This window comes from Rhinatrema bivittatum, chromosome 5 (genome assembly GCF_901001135.1).
Source record: "Rhinatrema bivittatum chromosome 5, aRhiBiv1.1, whole genome shotgun sequence".
Lineage (NCBI taxonomy): Eukaryota > Metazoa > Chordata > Amphibia > Gymnophiona > Rhinatrematidae > Rhinatrema > Rhinatrema bivittatum.
Window position 1 is genome coordinate 40,036,046 of NC_042619.1, and position 27,402 is coordinate 40,063,447.

Genomic DNA, 27,402 nt, shown 5'->3' on the forward strand with positions numbered 1-27,402 from the left:
TTCATTACAATTGTGTTTTTAGGGGCTGAAAAAACAACAAATATTAAAAAAAACAAAAAAACCCTTTCACACTGCTTGAAATCTGACTCCATCTCCTATCTAATATCAGGAGAGCACTATACCCATTGGTCCCGAGTCCATCTGGCTACACGCTAGGAAACAAATATTAAAAAAACAAAAAAAAAACCAAACAACCTTTCACCACTGTTGTGAAAAAATCATGTACATGAAGGCAGCTTTATTTATAGTTTTATACGTGCATTATTACATCATTTCAACCATTAGTCTCTGAATTCTTCAATATCGGTACCGGCTGAAGGAAGTTGGAGCATTTTTACATATATTCCATAATGTCTGGAACTCATGTACACACCAAACATTGCCTGAAGGATCAAAATATAACTCATCTTTTTAAAGACTGGCTGAGAGACTGTGATCCAGAATCGCATTATATTTCCTTTGTCTGGCAAGGGATTTGTGCTGTATCTAGAAACAAGCAAAGAAAAGTCAGAACTTCTTTTTGAAACTCAGCCAACTTTGGTTTTTCTATTTGAATTTTCAAATGACATGTTGTATCAGTCTCTAGCACTATAAGGCATAGGTGTTTTTTTTAAAGTGGATTATGTCTTCTGCTCCTGGGATGGATAAAGGCTGAAAGTGTTTAGAAAATGCCTTCTGGTTGGAAGACAAGGTTGAGATGGTGTGTGCAACCTGCAGCGAAGCTTTAACACTGCTTTACGAGATGATGTTGGCTTTTGGCATGATGTGCATATGGAAGGATAGGTAAGAAGAAAACCACAATGAAGATGTAAGCTTTTAAAATTTCATCATCCATGAATACCCCTTACCCAATTGTATAACTTAACAGTGTGACTATATGACCTTCATAATAGGCATCATTGTGTGGTAATATATACCTTCACTCACTCTGCCTTATTTTTAATCATTGGTCAGTCCATATGTTTTTTTGTTGCTTGTGATAAAGTGCTCTTGTGTATTAAAACAATGTCTTTTTTCTTTCTTTCAAAAAATACTTGTATATAATAACATCCACTTATCTTGTTGTCGTCAATCTTGAATGATGATATTGCTTAATATTTAATTCTCAGACCCGAAATCTTCATGTCCGATTATTAACAGCAATGTGTAAACTCCCCACATTGCTTCTCCGTGCCCGACACGGGCACGGAGAAGCAACAAGCGCCAAACGCCAAATTCGCGTAAGATTAATAGAGCATCGCAGTTGTATTGCCACAGGTAAAATGTTGGCTCCGATGGTGGCCCATTGTAAAGAAAACCAACACACTTTTCAACAATTACAATGGCGTGTCTTAGATGTTATCTCAATGAATGTGCGAGGAGGCGATCTGAATTTTCTGTTAAATCTAAGAGAACAGTGGATTTTTTGGATGCGCACCGTCACACCATTAGGTTTAAACAGCGCTATTGAATGGTACTCATTATAATACCAGAAGTGACGTGTTAGGCATGTCACTCTGTTAAAGGGGTTTAAAATGAAGGCGGGTGAGAGAACCGGAAGAGAAGGATAACAAACGCCGAGAAACGCCATGCCGGGGAATGAGTGAGTAGCGTGCTGTACATTTGGATAATGTAAGCGAATAATGTAATTAATGACTTAAGAAGTTTGTGTTTATGGCGCAGATTTCGCCCTTGAGGAAGGACAAGAGAGTCCGAAACATTGTACAGTGTCGGGCACGGAGAAGCAATGTGGGGAGTTTACACATTGCTGTTAATAATCGGACATGAAGATTTCGGGTCGGAGAATTAAATATTAAGCAATATCATCATACAAGATTGACGACAACAAGATAAGTGGATGTTATTATATATAAGTATTTTTTGAAAGAAAGAAAAAATACATTGTTTTAATGCACAAGAGCACTTTATCACAAGCAACAAAAAAACATATGGACTGACCAATGATTAAAAATAAGGCAGAGTGAGTGAAGGTATATATTACCACACAATGATGCCTATTATGAAGGTTATATAGTCGCGCCGTTAAGTTATACAATTGGGTAAGGGGTATTCATGGGTGATGACTTGTAGTTAACTGACCCCCACCTCATCATATTTAGTCATCGCTCTAAGTGGTTTTGGATGATTTTACAGCTTTTAAAATTTTACATCCGATGGGCTGCGTGGAGGCCTGCGTGTGCTCCATTGGCTGGGAATACTAAGAGGCAGTCTCTGCCCTTGCTTAGCAACCACACGTACTGGTAGATTTAAGGTCAAACTTGGACTGGATTACAGAAGGAACTATACTCTGACTGTTGCTGCATTGGCTGAGCTAGATTTGAAAGGTAAAATGGAATTACAAATAAGTTTTACAAAAAAGCCACGTGTAGCTACAAATAAAGACTTATAATGCCCAAGCTTTGAACATCTATGCCTCCTTCCCAAACTCCACATTTCTAAGTTGTAATGAGTAGCATTAGGCCAGGGTAATGTTGTGGGGGCCCAAAGCACTATTTGCAGGCATAACAGTGAAACGCTTTTTGACATGTCACACAAAGAACTCATTCTTGTTCTCGTAGGTTTTTTGATCATAAGTAGATTTATAATTACTAACAAGTAATTGCTTCACATTTGGGCTTTATTTGTTGTTAGACAGGCAGATGCCGCAGAAGGAGAAGCGCTAGATAAAAATGCTGTATTAACAGAAAAGAACAGGACCATATGGTTACAGAAGTTATGTTTAGAACACCAAGATCATTCTGGCATCTCAAGCCCATAGATAACATTTGCATACAAAGTGAGATCAATTTGCAAGCAGAGCAAGAGCAAATTAACATGCAGCCATTCAGATTAATTTACAGTAAAAAGCCAATCCTAGAAATTTTGACAATTGTGTAACCTAGTTTAAGGGTTGAAAATGTACAAGTGTAAAATCCTATATAATGTCTTATCAGTAAAATCATTCGACAGTTTTATACCAGTGCTTTTTGTAGCACACTGTCTCTCTCTCTCTTTCATGAGGCCTTATATAATAAGATTTATAGCATTTAATAAAAGAGAAGTTTTTCTCCGCAGCTGTTGGCTCTAAGCATCCATTTCATTGAACCACACCATAAGAATCAGAGGAAAGGTGCTTGGCCAAAAAAAAAAAAAATCTACATTTTTTTTTTTAACTTTTCCCTGAAAAAAATTAAATATAATACATTTCGTATTTTACATGCCATACGTCATTTGAACTATTGTTTGACAGAATAGGTAGGAAACTACTTTTAATGTTCTTCCCTAATTAAGTTTAAATGTTTCCACACTTAGATTTAAAGTGCCTTTTTCTCTAAACATTGATCAGGTAGGGTTAAGAGAGGAACTTATGGAACTCCTTGCCCTCAATTTCTGTTAGCAAAACCTCAGTAATAAGAAGTAAGATGTCCATGAATTGTGTGACCTATTGACCTGAGTGCGACTGTTGATAGGTCAGACCAGAACAATTTTGCATAAATCTGGCCTATCAATAAGAGGGGAAACAATTGCAGAAGGAAATATTTTCTGAGGATAGCCTAGAGCTATGGGATGCATGTCTAGTGCATGTTATAAAAATCGGGCGTACATGTGTGCGCGCCGGATAGCGCACGCACATGTACGCTCGCGCGCAGGTTTGAAAATTCACCCCATAATGAATATAATTTTATGTTTATAAACATTATTTCTTGATTATTTTTTTGGGGAGTGGTCATCTTTCTGATCAGTGCTTGGCAGGGAGGAGGATAACAGAAAATAAGGGTAGGAGGAGGGTTTGAGAGGATGGGCGAGGAAGGGGGAAAGGAAAAAAATGAATCCTGGCTCAGGAGGAGCAGCCACTATCTCACACACTTGGTTCCTTACATTAATACCTTCTCTCTCATATAACTTAAACCCCTGCCCTTGCCGCTCTGGACTGGTCTAAAGGAGGAGGATAGGGCTGGCATGGCACCTTGGTCTATGTGCTACTCTGCTGCTTAGGGCATTTCAAAGCGCAATATTCCAGCCCTGGTCAGCAGAAGAGGAGGCTGCATCCGGATGCATTGTACTGCCGATATCCTACTACCAAGCCCAAATCGGGGTGAGGAAGAGATTGTGTGGGTTGCTGCTTCCTCTTCAACCTGTCTACCACAGTTTCCTGTGATAAGACTTGGATGCTGCAATAGAGAAGAACAAGGGACCCAGCTAAAATCCTCCCAAATTCACTGAGACAGAGATGGATCGAAAGCTGGAGCGTGTTCTTAGGCCAGAAACCAATCTACTTAATAAGAAAAAAGGTTTTACTTTAATAAGACATTTTCAAAATCTCTTTCTTCTAACCTATACAACATACCTATCTTCTCAAAAGATGGATTCAGATAGAAGGTAAAAATTATGAAAAGCATTATTGGTTTGTTTAATCCTATTGGTGGGAAAATTAACTGTGCCCCCAATGAAGGAAAGGAGAGTGGAGTACTTAGAATCCAGCAGATTGCAGGCTTCAAGACAACAGAGAACCATGTCAGATAAATCTGAGCAGTTCCTCAGTTGGGTGACTTGAATATTAGATCAACAGTCTACGAGCTGCGTTTGTTTGGATTTCAGCATAACTTTTGATACTGTCCTGTACAGAAGGCTCAAATAAACAACAGCCTGGGGTGGACTGGAATTAGAAACTGACTGAGGGACAGACTAGAGGATCATGGCAAATTTGTTTTATTTAAAAGACTTTATAATCTGCACTCATACAATAATGTTCAAGGTGGAGAATTCACTCTTGTGAGAGGGTCAGCAGAACACCTTTTTGGTTGTGAGGGAAGGGGGGGGGGGGCTCGAGAAGAGGGCACAAGTCACTAAACTCTGCCCTTATCCCCACCAGCTCCCTCCTTTCATTCCTGTCTCCCTATCCCCACAACCTAAGCCAGTGCTGGTGAACTCCAGTCCTCAAGTGCCACAAACCGGGCGAGTTTTTAGGATCTCCACAATGAATATGCTTGAAATAGGTCTGCATACAATGGAAGTAGACCAAGGCCTATCAGAAGAGAGACTCACACCTCACACTACAATGACAAGGGCTGGAAAATTTTTCTAAAGACTTAGGTGCTGAGAAAAATTCCATCCTTTCCTGACCAACTTTATTTTTGCTTTGTTTTATTGTTTTCACAATTTCCTATTTTTGTAATTTTCTTAGTTTGCTCATCTTTTATCTTTTTTTTTTTTAAGGGGTTTTTTTTATATATATACTTTGTCTTTATTTTCCCTTCTCCACCACTTTTCTCCCAATGTGCTATAACTGTGATCTCTTTCAATTTTTGAAGACCTGGGGACCCCATCCTGAGATCCAAGGGCTGCAGCTCTTCCTGTATTGTGGGACACTGCAGTGGCTGCTCCCATATCCCAGTTCTGCCACAAAGCAAGCAACGTCCCTCCTGGTACCTCCAAAACAGAGGCAGCTCCTCTCTCTGGCCCACCGAAAGAGATGCATAGCTAAGCCGTGGCATGCTTATAACTTGAAAGCATAGCCATTTTGTTTTCCTTGATTGGGCTGCCAGTGTGTCCCTCTTCAAGACTGTTCAAGCCGCTCCCAAGTTTGCACACCCCTAATCTAGAACAAGAGGTCATAATATGAGCTGCAAGGGGTAGACTCAGCAGTAATATCAGAAATATTTCTTCAGAGAGAGCACGGTGGATGGATACAGCATCCTGGAAGGGAAGGAAAGTGAGAGAAACAATCCTCTGGCAAGCCAGTTGTGAGAGAGAGAAAGGGTAATAATGCAGTGGCACGGTAGAATTGGGGAAGAGCAACAATGGGGCATGATACTCTCAGAGTATGAGCCTGGATCTGCTTATTGAAGGCTCTTCTCAGTTCATCCTTACAATGTTCTGTTATTTTGCATTCTGTTAGGCAAATTTTGCTCAGTTTGGATATTTCATTTAGCTGTATGGCTTCCATACACCATTATTAGCATTTATTGTTATTGTGAAACAACCTGTGTGGGGCACCAGAGGGTTTAATAGCTTGATAGAAAACATACCTGGCTGCAAGACCTCCATTTACAGGAACAGCTAACAAAATGGGATACACGCCTCCAACAACAGAACCAATTAACGCACCTCGGACCATGGCACAAATTGAACAATTTAAGTCACCTAAAGTGGTACAAAAATAGTTTTAAAATTTCCATCCTTTAGCACTGGAAATTGAGTATTTCCTAAATAAATATTTCAAACCAAATGATGATGTGCTTACATTCCTTTGGTAATAACTTTTAGATCTACTATACATGTGAAATGAACAATGCACTTAAAGAGTAGTAAATGTGTAAAGGAAAAAGCAAGTTTGCTTACCATAAATTGTGTTTTCCATAGATAGCAAGCTGATTTAGCCATGCTGTCTAGGTGATGTCATCCGATAGTCACGGGGCAGAGCTTTCTCTCTAAGCTCTGCCCTGTGCCCCGCGTAGCAAGCGGTTCCCTTCAGTTGATTATTAAGCAGATATGCAACGGTAGTAGTAGCTATCCAGGGAGATGGGAGGAGACACATGGCTAAATCATCCTGTTATCAAAGGAAAACACCGTTTACGGTAAGCAAACTTGCTTTTTCTGTCGATGAGCAGGCTTATTTAGCCATGTTGTCTGTGAGTCCCAAGCTAAAGGTTGCTTGGATGTGATGTAACACTGCTGATCCCACTGCACTGTTCGCTGGTGAATGTTGGTCGAAACAGTAATGGGAAGTGAAAGTGCGTACTGATGACCACGTCGTTGCTTTGCAGATCTCCTGAACAGGAATGTTGTATACGTGAGTTAATGAAGTTGCTGTCACTCTAACTTGATGTGCTCAAGGATCCAATTAAGGCACTAGGGAATGATACTCATAACAGAATTGGATGCATTGTATTATCCAGTTCGACAGTATACTTTTCTTTACTGCTTTCCATGGGTCATTTGAGTTGAAAGAGACAAAGTCGCGAAGTGTGTCTGAATGGTTGAGCTCTTTGTAATATGCAAGGGCTCTCTTGCAATCTAATGTATGTAGCTCTCTTTCCCTTTTACTTGCATGAGGTTTAGGGAAAAATGTTAGCAATGAAATTGTTTGGTTTAGGTGAAAAGCTGAAACCAGTTTTGGCAAAAAGGATGGATGTGTACCTAGTAGGACTTTATTGTGATGAAACTGAAGGTATGGATACTTACTACAGCTTGGAGTTCACTTACTCTTCTGGCCAACATGATTGTTACTAGGAAAAGTTCTTTCCAGGTGATGTGTTTCAAAGATGAGGACTCTATAGGTTCAAAGGGAGCCCTCATTAGGCTATCTAGGACAACATTCATGTCCCATGGAACCGGAGGTTTTTGTATTGGCAGGTGAATGTGTAGTAACCCTTTCATAAATCTCGAAATTAATGGATGAGATGAGATTGAGGTACCCTCATCCATGAAGCGATAAGCTGCTACAGCACTTAGGTGAACTCAGATTGAAGTAACTGCTAAAACTGAGGTAGAAAGGGAATGTAGGTACATCAGCAAAGTTTTTGGAGAGCAGGTGAAGGGATCAATGCTCTGTTGGATACACTAATTATAGAGTATCTCTTCCATTTGAAGAATTCCTTCTTGTGGACAGTTTCCTTGCTGCTACTAAGACCTCCGTAATTTGTGATGGCAGTTGGAGATATCCTAATACTTCCGCTCAATCTCCATGCTGGGAGCTGAAAAGAGTGCATCGGATGGATGACCGTTCCACCCTCCTCTGTTAGAATTCTTGCGCTGTTTCCTAGAAACAGAAGAGGCTGAATGGAAAATTGTATTAGATAGGCATACCACGGTTGTCTCAGCCATGCTGGAGCTATAAGTATAATTTCTGCTCTGTCCGATATACATTGCTGTATTGTTCGGGACTGAGCGGAATTGGAGGATAGGTGCAGAATAGGCCCCTTCTCGAAGGGATTAGAAACGCATCCTGGAATATTCTTCAATTGCTATGGGAGAATCGAACAAAAGGCCTCTATCTTTGTGGAGTTCCCCAGCAATTGAACAGATTGTCAGCTATTCTCTGGTCCAGAGACCGCTGGTACGGATGAAAACTTCTGAATTTGTCCACTTTGGTGTTTGCCAACCCCGGTAGGTAAGATGCTTGGAGAAATATTCCATTTTGTTCTGACCATTTGCAGATCTGTGCAGCTTCTTTGCATAGAGTCCTGGAACCTGACTCTCCTTGTTTATGTAGAACATAGCTATCTGATTGTCCATGTAGATCAGCACAGACATTCTTCAAATTGACTGAAATATGTGAAATGCATGTTTTATGGTTCTTTGCACCAAGAGATTTATCTGCTAGCGACCATAAGCCCTGGGTTTTCCACTGAAGTAGGTGGGGGTCCCCATACCTTCTTTGATGCATCTGTTGTAATAATTAATGAGGAGGCTTCCTGAATGCTGCTCCCTTGGATAATACAGAAGATTTCAGCCACCATTTTATATCTTTCTTCATTGAGACTGATAGTCAAATTCTTTTTGACATGGGCTGGTGTCATTAATTCCATTGAAACTTCAACCCCCACTGCAGCCGTCTCATGTGAAGTCGAGTATGAGGGATGACATGAATCACTGCTGCCACGTGCATGGTGCATGGTCATCACATTCTGCTTCAAAAGCATGACATTGTGTCTCTAAATCCGGACATGCTCAATCAGCCAGTCATCGAGGTATGGAAATATCCAGATTCCCTATTTCCGTAAGTGAACCACAACTACTGCTAGACAGTTTTTGAATACTCTCGGGGCAGATGAGAGTCCAAAGGGGAGGAACCTTGTACTGGTAGTGATGGTCCCCAGTTTGGAAGCAAAGAAACTGCCAATTTAGATGCTCTCTCTCACACACTCACTCTCTCACTCAAAAATAGGAATTACCACATTTTAACCATTAAGCATTATGCTCACCTTTGATGCAACTCCAACATTACTCTTTGCATCAATGACAGGGAATGGCAGGAAATTTGAATCAAACAGTTACCAACAAGGGCCCTGAACTTGCTGGTAGGTGAAACAGATAAGTATGGGAAAATAATGAAACAGATAAATATGGGAAAATAAGTGTGGGAGCTTGCTGGACAGACTGGATGGGCTGATTGGTCTTTTTCTGCCATCATTTCTATGTTTCAGTATGCTCTGTGGATGGGAATATGAGTGTAGGCATCCTTTAGGTCCAAAGAGCACACATCTAGACGTTAGGTTGCAGAAAAGGGAGAATTAACTTCATGGAAGTCATTTTGAATTTCCGCCTCTTGACAAATTTGTTGAGAGAACATAAGTCTAGGATTGGACAGAAACCTCCCAATTTCTTGGAAATGAGGAAGTACTGGGAGTAGTAGCCCTTCTCTACCTGGGAAGGAGGAAGAGGGTGGATTACTTGTTGATTCAACAGAATTCTTAATACCCGATGAAGTAACGGAATGTAAAATCGTCTGCTGGTGTGGGCTATTAAGTGTGGTAATGAGGAAACCTGAGGGAACTGTAGCCTGTAACCTTGGGAAATTAACTCCAGAACTCATTGATTGTTTGTTATCTTGGCCCAAGCATGGAAGAAGGATGAAATTCTACCTCCGACATGCTGTGACTGTTGTGGCTGGCTGTCCCTCAAAAACTCTGTTGCTTCTGTGACTGTGATTGTTGCACCTTCTGGGGTCATTGACTCCTTGGGCATTTCCTCTGTTGTTGCTGTTGACAGGCAGGAGATTGGTAGGGATGATAATTTTGGTAACCATTATATGGTCTACGCGGATAGAGGTTTTTCCTGTAGTTTAAGTAATATTTTCTAGTAGAATATGGTGTATCATTCGGGAATGTTAAGATTTGTACTGCTATATATTTTTCTCTTGGATTTGAGAAACAGTTTCCGCGAGTTTCTCACCATTTCCTTACATGGAAAATTTGCTAATTTATCATGCACATCCTCACGCATTGCACTTGAACAGAGCCATGCTAAACATCTTGCCACTATAGAAACTGCTGAGAATCTGGCCAAAGTATCAAACCCCTCAGATAATATTGTTCTGAGAAGGTGATGTAAGCCTTCTTGCAAATCTGTTCCCATAAGTCCTTCTTCTAATGAGATAAAGGATATCAGGTTTTGAACGCATTCATATATATATTGCATTATATAAAATTGATGTTGATGTATTTGCGCATTGAGCATGGAATTCTGAAAGATCTTCCTGCTGAATTCATCCAGCAACTTGCCATCTTTTCCAGGCACTGTATTAGAATGCGACCTAGTATTTTTTGCCTTTTCATTGCAGATTATACACCCATGGAAGCATATGGGATTTGAACCATACTGTAATGGATAGATTTCTGCATTTTGTATTTGAGATCCAATTTTCTGAACGGTATGACCAGAGAATTAGGAGATTCCCAGGCCCTATTCATGACGGAGTCCAGTAATGAATGTGACGGGAGAGCGGTAGGTTCTGATGGCATCTCCAAGACTTTCAAGATGCCCATCGTCTCAGCTCTAGGATTGGGTACTTTTCTAGTTTCAATTTTTAATAGAAGTCCCACTTTTTCTAAAAACTTGGAATAAGCTAGGTCCTCTGGAGGTGACGATGGTTGAGCCAGCTCTTCTGGAGTGTCTGAAGGGATGCCTGATGAACTCCTTGCCGAGGAAAGTGGGGAGTCAGCAGGGCAGTGAGACAATATTGGTGAGCCCGAAGGGCTGATGGAGTCCTGTGGACTAACCTCAGCTTTGAAGGTGAAGGAGCGGGGTCAAAGTGACAAGAACAGCATGCCTCCAATTGAATCCGTATCTTGCTGAATAGGTAGATTATAGAAAAAGGACTTAAAAATGGAAGTGATTTGTGTTAATGTTTTCTCCGCCGCTGATATGTATTCTTGTCCATTAGAGTTAACAGGCGGCTTTATACGAGATCTTTCTAACGAGCATACAGAGCTAGAAGGTTGATGAGATGTGGCTCTGTTGCTGAGATATTTAAGATGTTTTCTCGTGGTGCAGCTAGTCTAGGTGCTGGAGGTTCTGATCATTGTAGCTTTGGCTTGTCCCCTAAAGGTTCTTGTAAAGAGGGGGAACGGCGGGGGTCAGTGAGTTTCCCTTCGGATTGACTGGATTCTGGCAAGGAGATCAGTTCCACTGGTAATTCTCCTTCCATTTCCTTATCAGATAATTGTAGTAAAGGAATGGGATATGATGATTTCACCATACTTCTTCATGGTAATAGATCTGGTGGTACATTAAACTTTGAAAGTGCTTCAATGGTTTGATGAGGCTCCATTGTCTGATGTGTGACTAGGTGAAATTTTTGCTAATTTAGATTTCTTTGGCTCCATGATATGCTTCAATGTCTCCGAAGCAGAGTTTTGAGCTCATGTGTTCTGCATCGACTTGTGCGCCAATGTCTTCGGCACCTTTTTGTGCACAGAATTGTCTGGCACATTTGTATGCGCAGACGTTTTCAGCGCAGTTAAGTTCACCGATGTCACAGAGGCACTGCTGTACACCTAAGTCTTCAATGCACTGCAGTGTGCTGGCAGAGACATTGTTTTATGGGCAACCTAGATCCCAGTGAGGAAATGAGCCTCAATCGATTTGGATGCAAAATCTTCGGTCCTGGCGAGGGCTGAGCTGATCTTCCATCCGCTGAAGACTGGGCATAAGATCCTGACCTTTCTTCTCTCAGACGAAGGATCTTTTCCACTTGGTGGCGCTGAGCTCTGGGAGACAATCTCCTGCAATGCTCACAAGCCGGTTGATCATGGTCGGTACAGAGGCACAAATAACAGAATTTGTGTCTGTTGTTCACCTTGACAAAATTTAAAGCCTGACTTGAACATCGATTTTTTTTTTTTTTTTTACTGAGGAGAAAGTAGAAACGGCCTCACACATTTGTGCAGAGCGCGGAAAAAATGAAACTGAGGGGAACCGCTCAATACGCCTGGGAAGGAGCCACGCAGCAGCAAGAGAAGAACTTTGCGCTTAGAGAGAAAGCTCTGACCCGTGATGACTGAATGACTTCACCAAGATGGCATGGCTAAATAAGCCTGCTTATCGACAGACATTTTTTTTTTTTTTTTATAGTAAGTAACTTTTTTTTCGTGTTACAATAGGTTCCCATTGAAAATTAGTCTATAATGTACCACAGCAGATTCTGTTTCTCAAATCACACTTCCGATAGAAAGATGGAAACAGATGAGGCAGGAAGAAAAAAGTTTTATTTTTTTAAGCTGGAAGTTTAAGCATCACATAACATCAACCCAATCTGGTTTTAGTCAAAAAACGTCAATTGACTTGGTTCTTAAACCAAATGGATTCAAGGTGGGTGTCCTAAAAGCCAGGCCAGGCTAAGGGTCCCAAGAACTGAGCATGAGAGAACAAATGTATCATTATATATGACAGAAGGGGAGACAGGCTCTCTTTGATGCAACTGGTTGCTGAAAAGTCTGACCCAAACTAATATTCCATCACAACTCCATGGGTCATATCTTTTAGCAAATCTCTTCCCATTGCAAGAATTCTACTCCAGCCCAGCTCCTGCTGGTATGTGTTCTCTATTTATAATAAATATGAAATGGGGATGAGGCTGGGGGAAGACTTCCAGACACATTGATTATTCATTTAAGGAAATAATTGGGCATTTTTAAACTGCTTGCTCCAGATCTCTGCTCTCTTGGCTGGTTTGAGCATCCCACTCACAGCAACTGATAGGCAATGTAGCTTACCATATAGAAAAAAAAATGCCTCAAAATGAATGCACATACAATTGTATGCAAGTTTTGTACGGATAGTCTTCCTTACCATGATCACCCCATGAAGTAAATGCACAAAAGAATGTTAGTACTTTGCCCAAGATGAAAAGTCCCTCTCTAAAATACAATTGCATGACTCTCAGGTTGGTTATATAAATCTCAAATATAAAACATAAGATTTGCCATACTGTGTCAGACCAAAGGTGTGTCAAGCTGAGTATCCTGTTTCCAACTGGCCAATCCAGGTCACAAGGGCGATAGATTTCATGCTGCTTATCCCAGGGATAGACAGTGATCCTCAAGTCCAAGATTTAAGTAAATTCTGGCTTTTTACAAGTGATTATCCCATTAATTTATTCATTTTTATTTTTTTATATATACCAACATTCGATCTGAGATATCACATCGGTTTACATTCAGGTACTATAGGTATTTCTCTATCCCCAGAGGTCTTACAATCTAAGTTTTGTACCTGAGGCAATGGAGGGTAAAGTGACTTGCCCAAGGTCACAAGGAGCAACAGCAGGACTCGAACCCTGGTCTCCTGGTTTGTAGCCCACTGCTCTAACCACTAGGCTATTCCTCCTCCCTTATACAGTACCCGAGTGGAACTGAAGCAAAAACTGTAGTTAAAAATTGGAGAAAGTTAAGAGTTACCAAATAAAATATAGATAATGTGTGGTGAAAGCTGGAATAAAAAATTGTGTGTTTTTTTTAGTTGGCATTTTAGTAATAGAAGGGATCATTTACTAAACCATGGTAAACAAGCGGTGCATTATCTGTAATTGAAAAAACCTAGTGCAATGTGGCTATTTAAATGCGCTGATTTACATGCAACTGCATACAAATAAGTTCATTAATAGCGTAACATATGCTAATCGAATAACATGGCTTGCCTGAAAGTTAACTACATCTCAAGAGGTGTAGCTAGCTTTCCCCCAGAAGCAATGGGACACTAATACATGTCCTGATGCCTCAGGGCCCAGCTCATATGATAGGGACAAATGGATACCTGAAATCGGCTGGCGCCATTTTGAAAATGGAGGCGCTGGATCCCTAGCTATTAGACTGGCAGGGGTTGGGGGGGAAAAAAAAAAAGAGGTGCGGAGTTAAACTTTGTTTTAACTTTTAAAACTTTTGCTGCCTTGGGAGGGGGAGAGGTCAGGGAGACATGCATCCCATTAGACCTCCTAGGGTTGGATGCTATGGATGGGAGAGGTCCTGCTGGGTATGGGCCCTTTAAAAGATGGTGGCCTTGGGATGTGGGGCCATCACAGTATTTTTCCCAGTGGGATTTTATTAAAGGATTCACAACCTATGGGATCGAAAACCACAGGTTAACAAATCCCATAGTAATTTTCCCTCTGGACAATATACAGTGGCTTTAGTAAATATCCCCCCTAAGTTTGGAAAAAGTAGCCCTGTTTAAATGTGACAGAAGATGTCCTTTACTGCGGTTGATGATGGACATTTGCAGTGGAATCCAATAACATCAGAAGCATAATGCGAGCAAGCGTGCACCATTAAGAGCTTGCTAAGAATTTTCCTCTCATCCATGCTCATTGTAGATTTACTTTTCACCAGAAGCATCACCAAGAGATTTCTCCACATTGGAGGTAGTTGATTTCTAAGCACAGGGAAGATGGAACCACTAGAAAGCTCACAAGAGCAGAAGCCAATAGAATAAACCAATGATAGCTAGGGCCCCATCTAAATTATGGTATTAACTTAAAATAGCTATGGCTGAGTTGCAGAAAGGCAGCCAAAATTGTGGAAACAGCTGCTCAGTAAGATCCTACTTAAATCACAATTCTACAGAAACTGTGGATGCCACAATATTGGGCCTCTACTGCAATTTAAATAGGGCCTCACATAGAGCTATTTATTTTGTGTTGCACTCCAAAATTCATTCCTGACAAATTAATAAGATGGTAACAAAACTTCAGGAGTCTGGGGACTCGGAAACTTTTCAGTCTGTAGTCTTGAGGTTTATGTAGTGCTGAACATTACCGACTGATGCACAAGCTAGTGTACCCCACTACCTACCATCACCTTTTAAAATGTTTGCCTTTTCAGAAACTGTTATTGGCTTATTCAGATAACGATCTTAGACCATCTAACATGTCAGCTGCCCCCCCCCCCCCCCCCAAATATTGCTGCATTAAACATTTAAAAACAGGCAGAAATAACTGGAAAGGGCAATTATATACACACACACACACACACATATATACATACACACAGAGAGAAATAGATACACACACACATATATATATATATATATACACACACATACACACACACACACACAGAGAGAAATAGATACACACACATTATATATATATATATATATATACACATACATACACATATATATACATACACAGAGAGAGAGAGAGAGAAATAGATATATTTTAAATTCACAGTTTTTGGTTGTTTCACATACACCTGTGATTTTTCTTTTAAAGAAAAAGTTGCACACTGGGGGCACTTCTCATGAGAAAGCCACTTTAACATGAAGGTAATTGCTTATTGAGATAAAAACCTTACATTGGTGTAAACAGGAAAACATTTCATGATATATGTAAAAATCATCAGAAGTTTACCTGATAGCAAAGGCTGACATACAAAGCCATTGTAAGTGGCCACTGCAGTCAGAAAGGGAAGGATGGCCATTGGTAAGCTGGATACAATGCGACCCTGGGTAATGTTTAGGACTCTCCTAAATAAACTATTTGCTAATAAACCACAAAATGCTCCATTGAATCCAAGGTACAGGGAACCATACGAAAACAGCTTTCTGTGGAAAAAAAAAAAGATAGAAAAGCAATGTTTTTATAATTAGCTCTAGTTTATGGTCTCCAATCCATACACTAATCCTGACGTCTGCCCATTTAAGTCCTAGCCAGCAACAGAGGTAAAAAAAATATGGCGGTCCATATTTAAAACATACTGGGCTGGATTTTAAAAGCCCTGCGCACGTAAATCCGGCTGGATTTACGCTCGCAGGGCACTCGTGCACCGGCGTGCGCACAGCCCCGGGATGCACGTAAGTCCCGGGGCTTCGTAAAAGGGGCGGGGAGGGGGCCTGTCCGGGAGCGTGTCCGGGGTCAGGTGGCAGTTTGGGGCAGGACCGGGGGCGTGGTGCCGTCCCGGGGGCGTGGTCGAGGCCTCCGGACCAGCCCCTGGGTTGGGTGATGGTGCGCCAGCAGCCTGCTGGCGCGCGCAGATTTACACCTGTTTTCAGCAGGCGTAAATTTGCAACAAAGGTAGGGGGGGGTTAGATAGGGCCGGGGGGGTGGAAAGAAAGTTCCCTCCGAGGCCACTCCGATTTCGGAGCGGCCTCGGAGGGAACAGGAAGCGCGTACCAGGCTCGGCGCGCGCAAGTTGCACAAAATGTGCACTCCTTGCACGTGCCGACCCCGGATTTTATAAGATACGCGCGTATCTTATAAAATCCAGCGTACTTTTGTTCGCGCACCAGGCGCGAACAAAAGTACACACTTGCGTAAATTTATAAAATCTACCCCATTAAATGAGAGCAATAGTAATACTTCACAAAAAATATTACAAATGAAATCAAATGTTTTATTACAAAAAAAACATATAAGGTATGTAGAATGCACCACTGTATTACAAAAACTGAAATAGTACAAAAAAATGCACAAAATAAGTATCTACCAAATCTCACATATATGGATTACAAAAACATAAAATGATACAAGACAATATGCAATAGGATATTCACCAAACCGATATTGTTCGTAACAATACCCTATAACATAACCCATAGACTCTTACAGTATTCACCCATACTCATACATCCAACACACACACACATTCAACCCAAATAAAAATACACATTAAAATGTACCCACAATGCAATCATACAAGGTTACACGATGAGGGAGAGTATTTGAAATTCAAGGGATGTTTCAACCACACAATGATCTCAAACAATGAATATTAGACAGAGAGATTGCAATTATTGGATACTTGCCAGGTTCTTATGGCCTGGATTGGCCACTGTTGGAAACAGGATGCTGGACTTGATGGACCCTTGGTCTGACCCAGTATGGCATGTTATGTTCTTATTATTATTGTTGTCTCAAATCCTGAACTTACATGAACTCAATCTTCCTAGGTCAATGTAACCGCAATATACATTTAAAATGTACCCACAATACAATCATATAAGGTTACACAAAAAGGGATATTTCAAAACACAATAATCTCAAATAGTAAATATTAGGCAGAAAAAAAGTCACAATTATCATCGTTGCCTCAAATCCCAAACTTGCATGAACTCAATTTTCCTAGATCGATGTAACCGCAAATGTATTTGCGACTAACTCTTCAAAAACTTCCCAAATGATCATGTATGCAACCACAATTGAATCAGACAAGGGACCCTCATTTCACCCGAGGGGGTTTCTTGAGAGATACAAGCAACTATTAAAAAAATAAATAAATAAATAAACAAATCGCCTAATGTGAAGATTGATCAGCACAACATACCGTATATTCACAGAACAAATTGCCTATATAATCATGAATGAGATAAATACCAAATTCTTGAACAAATGGGATGTTCAGACATCCAAATGCCAGATACAGCAACTATTCATATGTTTAAATGTTAACCCGATTAAACAGGAAGTAATGCATTCAAATATCAATTATAGATATTTCAAAGTATCCAATTCGAAATTGCACCTATGAGATACAAAGTCAAAAGCAGAAAGTCAATAATAATCCCAATAATTAACAAAAACTGCAATAACTTGGGAGCATTATATCCTTACTTACCAACAAGAAAAATGTCATAGCCACGAGGTCATCATAAAATGGCGAAATGTCGGTGTACTGGTATGCCCTTGACTGAGATTTAAAAAAAACCAAACAAAAACTCAAGCCAATCAATGACCAACTATTCGGTGATGTATACTGGCGTGTACGGCCAACCAATCGTATTACAAAAGAAACTATCTACTTAAAATACTTGTACAAGGCCAACCTCGATGACTGGTGAAAAAACTCATCCATCTCAAGCATACAAATACGTACGCGGCACAAACACAGCAAGTGTCATACTACTTAAAGCATTCTCAAAAAAAGTTGAATCAGTAAATAACCAGCCTCACATCAACGTGAATGCTTACTAACCAATGATTAAACCTACCGACTTACATAAATGCTGCCCATTCAATATCCTCATTAAGACCATATGGGGTCATAGTTCGCCAAGTAAAAATAAAACGTTCACATCAACAGAGCTTACATGAGATTTCATCTCCTCATGTAAACAATTGTTTGACAAAAATTTTTATTTCATCTACAGAATGAGAAGTAGACAACCAATGCGAAATATTTTGTTTATCCTATATAAATATATAAACAGGGCCAAATGATCACATAGATGACGTTGCTAGAGGAACATGTAAATGCCCCAGGAATATATGTGATATACTCCAAATCGCCAAACTTCTCTCTATTTTTATCAGGTGAGGTACTTGTCAGAGAAATATATGTGATATAGAAGGACAAAAACCTCTGTTTCCCCAACAAGAATGTATACAAACTTAAATTTTTGTTTTTTAAATGACCTCATATATAGCCTGATAGTAATGCAATTACTGCACACTCACTTTAGCCATTGTGTACGAGGTTTAAGTATAATCATTGGTCATTCAAAATATTTTATATGCGTGCATACACCTTTAGTGAACATAAAAATGTCTCTGTTTCAATATTTTAAATGCATCAATTGCAATATTCCAGCTACTTAGCTCATTGTGAAGAAACACTTGTCATGGTGCCTAGAGGTATTAATCAGACTGCCCGACACGGTCCGTGTTTCGATGTGAACATCTTCTTCATGGGGCCATAGTTAATCTATGTTCAGCGTCTTTCTCCCCGTCCTCCGGTGATGTGTTTCTTCCCCCATGTCCCAGGAATGACATGGGTTCCAATAAATGCGCTTGAATAAATTCCTTAATACATAATGGGGTAGATTTTAAATACTTGCACGATCGCGTACTTTTGTTCGCGCACCAGATGTAGCCGCGCGAATCTTATAAAATCTGGGGTCGGCACGCGCAAGGGGGTGCACATTTGTGTAATCTGCGCGCGCTGAGCCCAGCGCGAGCTGCCTGTTCCCTCCGAGGCTGCTCCGATTTCGGAGGGAACTTTCCTTCGCCCTCCCCCCACCTTCCCCTCCCTAACCCACCCCCCTACCTTTGTTGGCAAAGTTACGCCTGCTGAAAGCAGGCGTAACTTTGCGCGCGTTGGCCGGCAGCCCCGCTCCGTCCTCCGGTCCCAGGGGCTGGATTCAAGGGATACAAGCCTTCCAAAATCTGACCCCCTTTGAAACTAGCTTCTGGGGTGCCTCATTCAAGATCAATCATTCTTGAATGGCCTCCATCACTGCTTTACGCAAGGAAACCAAAATGGGATCTCTCTGACTCAGACACAGAATCTGTCCCAGGAGCCCTGAACATTTTCAAGGTCTGGGAAAAGAGAGCTGGTAGTTCATCTCTATGAAAGAACCGTCCTAGTCCTATATGGTTTTAATCCAGTAGGAATGTCACCATCCTCAAAAGTCAGGTTCTGTGTCATCATCTGTGCCATCCGCCACTCTAGGATTACTCCGGCACTTAACAGCAGTCCAGGCAAGGTTCCTACTTGCAACTCTGCCTTGGGAGCATTAAAAAGGGCTGAGGACTGCGTCTGAAGAAAAGATTGCAATCCCTGGAAAATTCTAGCAGGAGGTGCACTCACTGAGCCACCAACCCCTGCTGATGAACCACATAGGGGAGTTCCAAAATCAGGCATCCACCTGAATCATCTTTACCCAGACCTACATCTAGCTGGGAAGAACCAGGCTTAGTGAAATCAGAGGACGATAAATATCCCTGAGCCTCCAAAACAGCACTGGCACAAGGCAGCTGGCACTCCTGGCAGAAATGCCAGAATATGATAGGCAGTACAAAGAAAAAGGCGCTTAGGTTTCTTAGATATAGGTGCCATTAGGCTGGCAGCTTGCTGATCGGCGACCGGAGGCATTCATCTAGCTTTTTTTTTTTTTTTTTAAACATCTACAAATTCTAGGTGTCCACACCTAGGCGTCCCTAGGATAGGGGCTGTAAAAATGTTAGCGCACAATGCTCAACTTGCAAGCACAAGTAAGCGGATGGTCACTTAAGGGGCCACGTAATTTGGACGTACAGACTGCTAAGGCCCACTTAAGCATCCAAAAACTGGACGCAAAGCTAGAATCACACACTGAACCAACAATCCTGGAGAGAGCAGTCTAAAGAAAGGGCTGGATTTTAAAAGCCCTGCGCGCGTAAATCCAGCTGGATTTACGCGTGCAGGGCACTCGCGCGCCGGTGCGCCTATTTTCCATAGGCCGCCGGCGCGCACAGAACCCTGGGACGTGTCCGGGGCGGGACTGGGGGCGTGGTGCTGGCCCAGGGGCGTGGTCAAGGCCTCCAGACCAGCCCCTGGCGCGCGCAGATTTACACCTGCTTTCGGCAGGCGTAAATCTGGCAACAAAGGTAGGAGGGGGGGGTTTAGAAAGGGCCGGGGAGTGGAAAGAAAGTTCCCTCCGAGGCCGCTCCGATTTCGGAGTGGCCTTGGAGGGAACAGGCAGCGCGCGCCGGGCTTGGCGCGCGCAAGTTGCACAAACATGCATCCTCTTGCGCGCGCCGACCCCGGATTTTATAAAATCCAGCGTACTTTTGTTCGCGCCTGGTACACGAACAAAAGTACGCGCTCGCGCAAATTTATAAAATCTACCCCAGCGTGCGCAAAACGTTGTTGAGTCCTACCACGTGTCACGTAGCAAAAAAGCCTCAGAAGATTCTTCAATGGCCAAGTCAAAGTCCGTATCGCAATCCAATCAAGAATCTATGGCAGTATTTGAAAATTGAAGTCCATAAGCATCATCCAACCAACCTGAACAACCTGGAGCAAATCTGCCACAAAAATCACTCCCAAACAGTGTGCAAAGCTGATAGAAACTTATCCCAACAGACTTAAAGCTGCTATTGCAGCAAAAGGTGATTCTACCAAGTACTAGCATTTTTCAGTTTTTAATTTTATTTTACATAAAATGTAGAGAAATAATTCATTGTGACTTTGAAACTTTACTTTAAGAGCATACTGGTTTGCAACAGTATCTGGAACGATCTGTGAAAGTACCTGAATTAGCCATACCTACTGTACCTGAATGTAATCCGTTTCGAAGTACCAAAAAGCAGAATATAGATAATAATAATTTTACTCAGTGGCATGACATAAGAAGTAAAGGTGTCAAAACTTTTGTTTTTCTTAAAAAGCAAGGCCTACTCTTTTCATAAGAACATAAGAAATTGCCATGCTGGGTCAGACCAAGGGTCCATCAAGCCCAGCATCCTGTTTCCAACAGAAGCCAAACCAGGCCACAAGGACCTGGCATAATACAACAGATTACCACAGTTGTTCCAGATAATATAATTACATGTTATAAATCTCTATTGGATCATCATATTAAGCACTACCGGTCAACTCATTGCTTTACATATAATCCATAGGTCCTATTATTCCACAATTATTTTTTGTTCTTTACACTCTGAGTAAGTACTGTTTGTAATCAACACAAATCTGCTGACTTTTTAGAGGAATGAATACTTTTGCAAGCCACTGTATATGTGTAAAAAGAAAGTGGAAGATGTTACTGGGAAAATGGAAGCTATGAAACAGAAGGTATCCCAATTTTAGGCCAACGTTGCTGCTCTGATTAAGGACAATAATATATTGCAGCAAAAAAGTGAAAATTTCCTTAAATCTAAGAACTTCAGGTCAATTTTTGGAAAATTAACCAATTGTATGTCCCCAAAGGAGATTTAAAAAAAAAAAAAAAAAAAAGTATATATATATCTCTTTCTATAGATAGAGATATATATCTATCACTCTACCTCTCTTTATTTGGCTGGCTTCCTTTTTTCTATTCTGGCAGCTGGCTGCTCAGATCGACCACTTCCAGATCCCTAAATTCTGCTCTCAGCCCACCTCTGCCACTCTTAGCCTCTCTATTGGTTGTGCAGTGGTGGCAATGCAGAACCAAGAAATTAAATTAAGAAAAAGGCTCTGCACCAGCTGACTTGATGCAATGTTTTTACTCCACTGCCGCTGCCCCATGCAATTGCACGGTATGCACACCCAGTAGCACCACTCTTTCACTGAAATATATACACACACAAGCTCTTTCACTAAAACACTCACACACACAAGTCAATGTGCAGAGCTTATAGTCTATGGTTAGACTGTAAAAAGCGGAATTATAAAAATCTAAATAAATAAATAAACTCGTGGGGCTGTCACTTCCTATATGCTGGATTGCACAATGCATGAAATCAGCATGGAGAAAGTACCAGCCCCAACAGTTTCAAGCATGCTGCAGGGCCGACACACAGAGAGTAGAATGGGTTTCTTCCCGCTCTCCACCTCTCCTACTCTTCAGCAATTTCTCCATGGGCTGGATGGGTGGAAAAAAGAGAAGTACCCCAGTTGAGCCATGAGCAGAGCCCACCCTGCTGGTAGCCAAAGAAAGGATGTGGTGAAAGAAGCCTCTGCGTGACAGGGAGCATGTAAAAACATAGCGTGAACATCAGTGAAAGAGCACACACATATGCACGTCAGTGAAAGAGCATACATGTACGTGTGTGTATGTCAGTGAAATAGCATGCATATGTATATGCTAGTGAAAGACTGTGCATCTATGTGTGAGTGAGAAAGAAAGAGCATGTGTGCATATGTCGGTGAAAGAGCGTGCGCGTGTATATATATATATATATATATATATATATATATGTGTGTGTGAATGAATTTTTCTTGAAAAAACTATGAATTTCCAAAAATATTTATGCACATAAAAGTAGCTTGTATTGTAGCAATTTTCAAAAGCCCATTTATGCACGTGAAACCTTTTGAAAATGTAGTATAATTTCAAAAGGAGTTACACGTTTAAAAGTATCAATTTTCGAAAGCACATTTGTGTGCATAAAACCTTATTTATACCTGCATTTGTGTGCATAAAACCATATTTATACCTGCTAATGTGTGTACTTAGTACACACATTAGCAGGTATAAATATGTGCAGGTAGTTTTGGTAAGAATTTTCAATGGAAAAGTACTTGCACACTTCCTCTTTGAAATGTAGTGTAAAGTCTGCAGGTTAAGAAGTACGTGCAGACGTTACACCGGTGTGGAAAGTTACAAACTTACCCCGTAATGTCCGTAAATTGTATGAAAAAGCTCTGGAGAAAATACAATTCTTACCTCTCCTCTTCAGGAAGTTGGTTGAACCTTTCAGCCAAGAATTCAATGATTCTGGTTCTTGGAATCTGGAAGTCGCCCTCCTGAGGAAGTTCAGGTGCAATCCCCACCATTTTCCTGTGCTGAAAGTAACTGAAGTTTATTTAGTCACACAAGAGTGAATCACAGGAATAGGCTACGCATAAAATAAAATTTAAAAAGCCATTAAATATATCATAATTAGAATGTAAAAAATATTACAACCCCACTCAACAAATTAAGACAAAATCAAATAAAAACCTGTTGGGGGGGGGGGGGGGGGGAAAGAGTTTTCACTATGTTCCTGAAACAAATAATTGATAATGATATGAGCTTCAGTGGCTAGTTGGTTCCACAAATGGTGAACCACCCAGTCAAAAGCACACTTTCTTGCACTAAACAGCTATCTTCAAAGAAGGGCCAGCTAATAATACTGCTTGAGATGATCATAAGGATCGTTCAGGATTATATATTGCCAGTCAGGTACCTGGCTCCATTACTGTTGTAATGATTTAAAAACCAGGCAGACAACTTAAATTGTAAACTAAATTGACAGGAAGCCAAGTAATATTTCCAGCATGGGGTTCATGCTATTATGGCCATCACAACTCAGGCAGCATAATTTTGCAGACTTCTGTAAAATTAAGTACTGAAGGAAAAGCCTTTTTGACACCATGATGGTGCCTGCAGGGGTCAGTGGAGGACAGGATTTTGTTTTATTTGGACTTTCCAAGAAGAGGATTCAAACCCTGGCTTCCCTGGCTCTCAGTCTGCTGTTCTAAGCACTAGGCTACTCTGGGGGAGTTGATACTGCTGCAGCCCAAAGTGGCTACTTGTGGGCTGCTGGGAGAAGAGCTGCCGCTTGTCTGTATCTCACAGATTAGTGAAGCAATGTCTGGTAGCATAAGTAGTAATCGTTCAAAGGTCACGCATGAGCTGTATTTATTCATACTACACAAGTATGGGTAACAGCAAAAAGACACGATATCCTTCACAGATAAGAAATTACTTTTTTGTGAGAACAAATAAACTGGTCATTAGTAGAAGACACAGTCACCTGAGCAAATGAGCAGGTGCACTGACATGCATGCATGCACTCTTTCACGGACTATGAGCCTTACTGGCTAGCAAGACATGCTTTGCAGGCTGACCATAAGTCTAAGTACTTTGCCATGTTATCAAGACTCTGCCACTCTTTCAGGAAGATAACTGTGGCCTCTGAGCTGGATTTAAGATGCAAATTGGGGGGAGGGGGGGGGGGCTGTTGTCTCCCTTTCTCTGCCTCCCCAACTGTCCCTACTCATATCCTCCCCTCTCAGGCCATCCTCCATTACCTCCAAGTCCTGTTGTTGACCAAACAGGAGTGGAGTAGCCTAATCGTTAGCGCAGCAGGCTACACCCCGGAGAAACCAGTGTTCAAATTCCTTGTGACGTTGGGCAAGTCAGTATGAGGATTTCTGCAGCGCTGACAGGCCCAGTGGTGCCCTGCCCCTAGCATGAGTTTTCATAATAACAGCCTGTGGAGGAGGTGAGGTGCAGCATGAGGCTGCAAGAGGCTCCATGCTGAATTTTATATCTCCAGTATGCTGCCAGGTCAGCACCACGGTGGCAGGCCCAGCGGGAGGCATGAAAGTGATGGCAATGTTCCAACACCTATAAATATTTAGCATCAGAGGCAGTTGTCTATTTCTAAATGCAGGCCTACTTGGCCTCAGATCTGCACCCAATAAACCCATTCTCATGTTGTTGTTATGTTTGTAAGGAGATAAACCCAGGACCAAATGCTTGTCACTGAAACAACAAAAACCCAGAACAAACCAGGCAAATTTTCTATATCCTTTATCCTTATAGACATATTAAAGATAGAGATTGGCCCTTGAGGAAAAACAATTTCATACATGTACAAATGATAGGGATGCTTTGGACCACGTTGTGAATGCAAAAAATTAAATACAGAATAAGTGACCAAAATTTAGAAGTAGAAATGTTTAGACAAAAACTGCACTGGAAACCCCAAGGCACAATCTACATATAGTGCAATGTTAGATAAACAGAAATGAATTTCCTCCTGTACTTTGCAAAAATATCAGTGACATACACTCCCAAAAACTGACAGAGAAAAATCAAAGACTTCAGAAAAGAAAGAGGCAGGAAAAACGCTTTTCCTGAGGGGAATAAGAAACAGCAGCTATAGAAGTAAACTATATTGCATTCTGCCACCAAGCCAGAAACCTAATCTGACCAAAGACAAAAACAATATGGAGTAGGACTAGAACCTAGGAACTATCCTTTTTGTACTCTATAATTTTGTTTTACCATTATCAAATTCATGCATTATTTTTTTCTGCTGTGCCCACTGTGTCTGTATTACTTTGGCAACACATGTACATCGATTCATGCCAATGAAGTTTTCTGAATCTATGCGAAACACGTTAAAACAGCAAGGCTCTCTTTTGCTGGTGTAATTTGACCTTGGGGAAACCTTTCTTCATGGGTGGACAATGCAAAAAGGCTGCTTCCTTGCAAGTGATTTGCAACAGGTAAATATTTCCTTTCTCTCACGTGCAGCGACGACGGCAAAAGCTCTCATCCATCTCTAAATATCACGGCCGTGCTGAAGATTGAATACAAGGAAGAGAATGAGTTTAATGAGCAACACCAGGCATAATGCCTAAAACATTGCGCTACCGTGCAAGTTTACATTGCTGCGACTATTTCGTTGCTAGAGCGGAGCTTCATCATAGTAAACGTACAATACAAACAAAAAAAATTTACACTTTAAATACCTCTTCCCTTCTCCTCCGCCCAGATCCTTCGTGACATCATCGATATGCACCGGCTGAACTCCATTTACCCGTTAAACTACGTCAAAACTACAACTCCCAGCATCACCAACGCCTTTGCGACCGCGACGTTGCAGTGAGCTGCAAAAGAGAGGAGAGAAGCCTGCGCCACCGAATACGATTTTAAGCTACCCGGCGGCCGCAAACGGAGCCTATCATGTTCGAAGCATACCTGGGACCTCTCTGGACTTAGCCCTCCAATCCAGCTGCAGTCCAACCTTCTACCGTCCAGCGCCGGCGTCTTCCACTAAGTTAACATCATCCCTACAGCGAAGGTCAGCACGGCGCCTCTTCTGTCGCTCAGGTGGCGCAGGTCAAACGACAGCTGTTTGAACTAGAGGGGCCTCCGTAGCCCGCGCGGTTGAAACAGCTGATGTTTTGACCTGCGCTGCGCCGACCTTCGCGAGGGACAGTATTCAATCATGGCCCAGACAGAAGAGGAAGTGCCTCAGGAGTAACAAGCCGACAGGAGCCCAAGCTCTACAGGCCAAAAAAAAGATGCGCCCCAGGAGCAGCAAACCCGCAGGGAGCCCAAGTCCTGCCGGTCGAAAAAGACAGGTTCCTCCCAGAAGCAGCGGGCCAGCAGTGAACCCAAGCCCTGCCGGCAAAAAAAAAAGTTGTGCCCCCGGGGAGCAGCAAACCGGCAGGGAGATCGGGCTCTGCCGGCAGAAGACGATACATCTCTTAAGTAGAGAGGCAGCAGGATATCCAAACTCTCGGGCCAATACAATAAAGTTCGCGGGCGAGCGCACAGGCCAGTGTCCTGTGCACGAGATTCAGTAATCTAAAATATTTAAATTAGGGCCTGCGGTAAAAAGAGGCGCTAGGGACACTCTTTTTCGACAGGAGTGGCCGCTGTCAACGGGTTTGACAGCAGACTCTCAATTTTGCCACCGTCGGTTCTCAAGCCCGCTGACAGTCAAGGGTTCGGAAACCGGACGCCGGCAAAATTGAGCGTCCGGTTTTCGAGCCGTAGGTCGATTTCAAATGTTATTTTTTTTTTAACTTTCGGGACCTCCGACTTAATATCGCCATGATATTAAGTCGGAGGGTGCACAGAAAAGCAGTTTTTACTGCTTTTCTGTGCTCTTTCCTGGTGCCGTCAGAAATTAGCGCCTACCTTTGGGTAGGCGCTAATTTCTGAAAGTAAAATGTGCGGCTTGGTTGCATATTTTACTTTCTGTATCGCACGGGAATGACTAATAGGGCCATCAACATGCATTTGCATGTTGTGGGCGCTATTAGTCTTGGGGGGGAGGGGGTTGGATGTGCGTTTGATGCGCTATTACCCCTTACTGAATAAGAGGTAAAGCTAACGCGTCCAAATGCAGGTTTACAGTGCGCTCCATCAGCCTGTATATGAGGAGGAGAGAAACATAGAAATGACAGCAGAAGAAGACCAAAAGGCCCATCCAGTCTGCCCAGCAAGCTTTCACACATTTTTTCCTCATACTTATCTGTTACTCTTGGCCCTTAGTAACGTTTTGGTTCTATT

The 27,402-nt window shown here is 41.8% G+C and overlaps 1 protein-coding gene across 7 annotated transcripts; it reads right to left on the bottom strand.

Moving 5' to 3' along the window:
• Positions 1 to 202: 202 nt before the first annotated feature.
• Positions 203 to 26,243, bottom strand: TMEM126A (transmembrane protein 126A). 7 transcript variants are annotated; one of them, XM_029602233.1, is made up of 6 exons: positions 25,851 to 25,988; positions 25,627 to 25,678; positions 23,050 to 23,178; positions 15,332 to 15,525; positions 6,009 to 6,123; positions 203 to 486 (listed from the first exon to the last, which is right to left on the bottom strand). In XM_029602233.1, exons 2-6 carry the CDS (start codon positions 25,656 to 25,658, stop codon positions 282 to 284), a joined length of 675 nt encoding a protein of 224 aa, XP_029458093.1. In that variant the 5' UTR covers positions 25,659 to 25,678; positions 25,851 to 25,988; the 3' UTR covers positions 203 to 281. The 7 variants fall into 7 exon arrangements, with proteins under 7 accessions (XP_029458093.1, XP_029458097.1, XP_029458094.1 ...); XM_029602237.1 differs by lacking the exons at positions 25,627 to 25,678; positions 25,851 to 25,988 and adding an exon at positions 26,080 to 26,243 and having other exon boundaries at positions 23,050 to 23,168; XM_029602234.1 differs by lacking the exons at positions 25,627 to 25,678; positions 25,851 to 25,988 and adding an exon at positions 26,080 to 26,243.
• Positions 26,244 to 27,402: the final 1,159 nt, after the last annotated feature.

Coding starts and splice junctions, on each gene's coding strand:
- TMEM126A (XM_029602233.1), bottom strand. CDS start 25,658: ATGGATGAGAGCTTTTGCCGTCGTCGCTGCAC. Junction 23,179..25,626: donor TTTTGCCGTCGTCGCTGCAC/GTGAGAGAAAGG, acceptor AATAAACTTCAG/TTACTTTCAGCACAGGAAAA. Junction 15,526..23,049: donor CAACTTCCTGAAGAGGAGAG/GTAAGAATTGTA, acceptor TTTTTTCCACAG/AAAGCTGTTTTCGTATGGTT.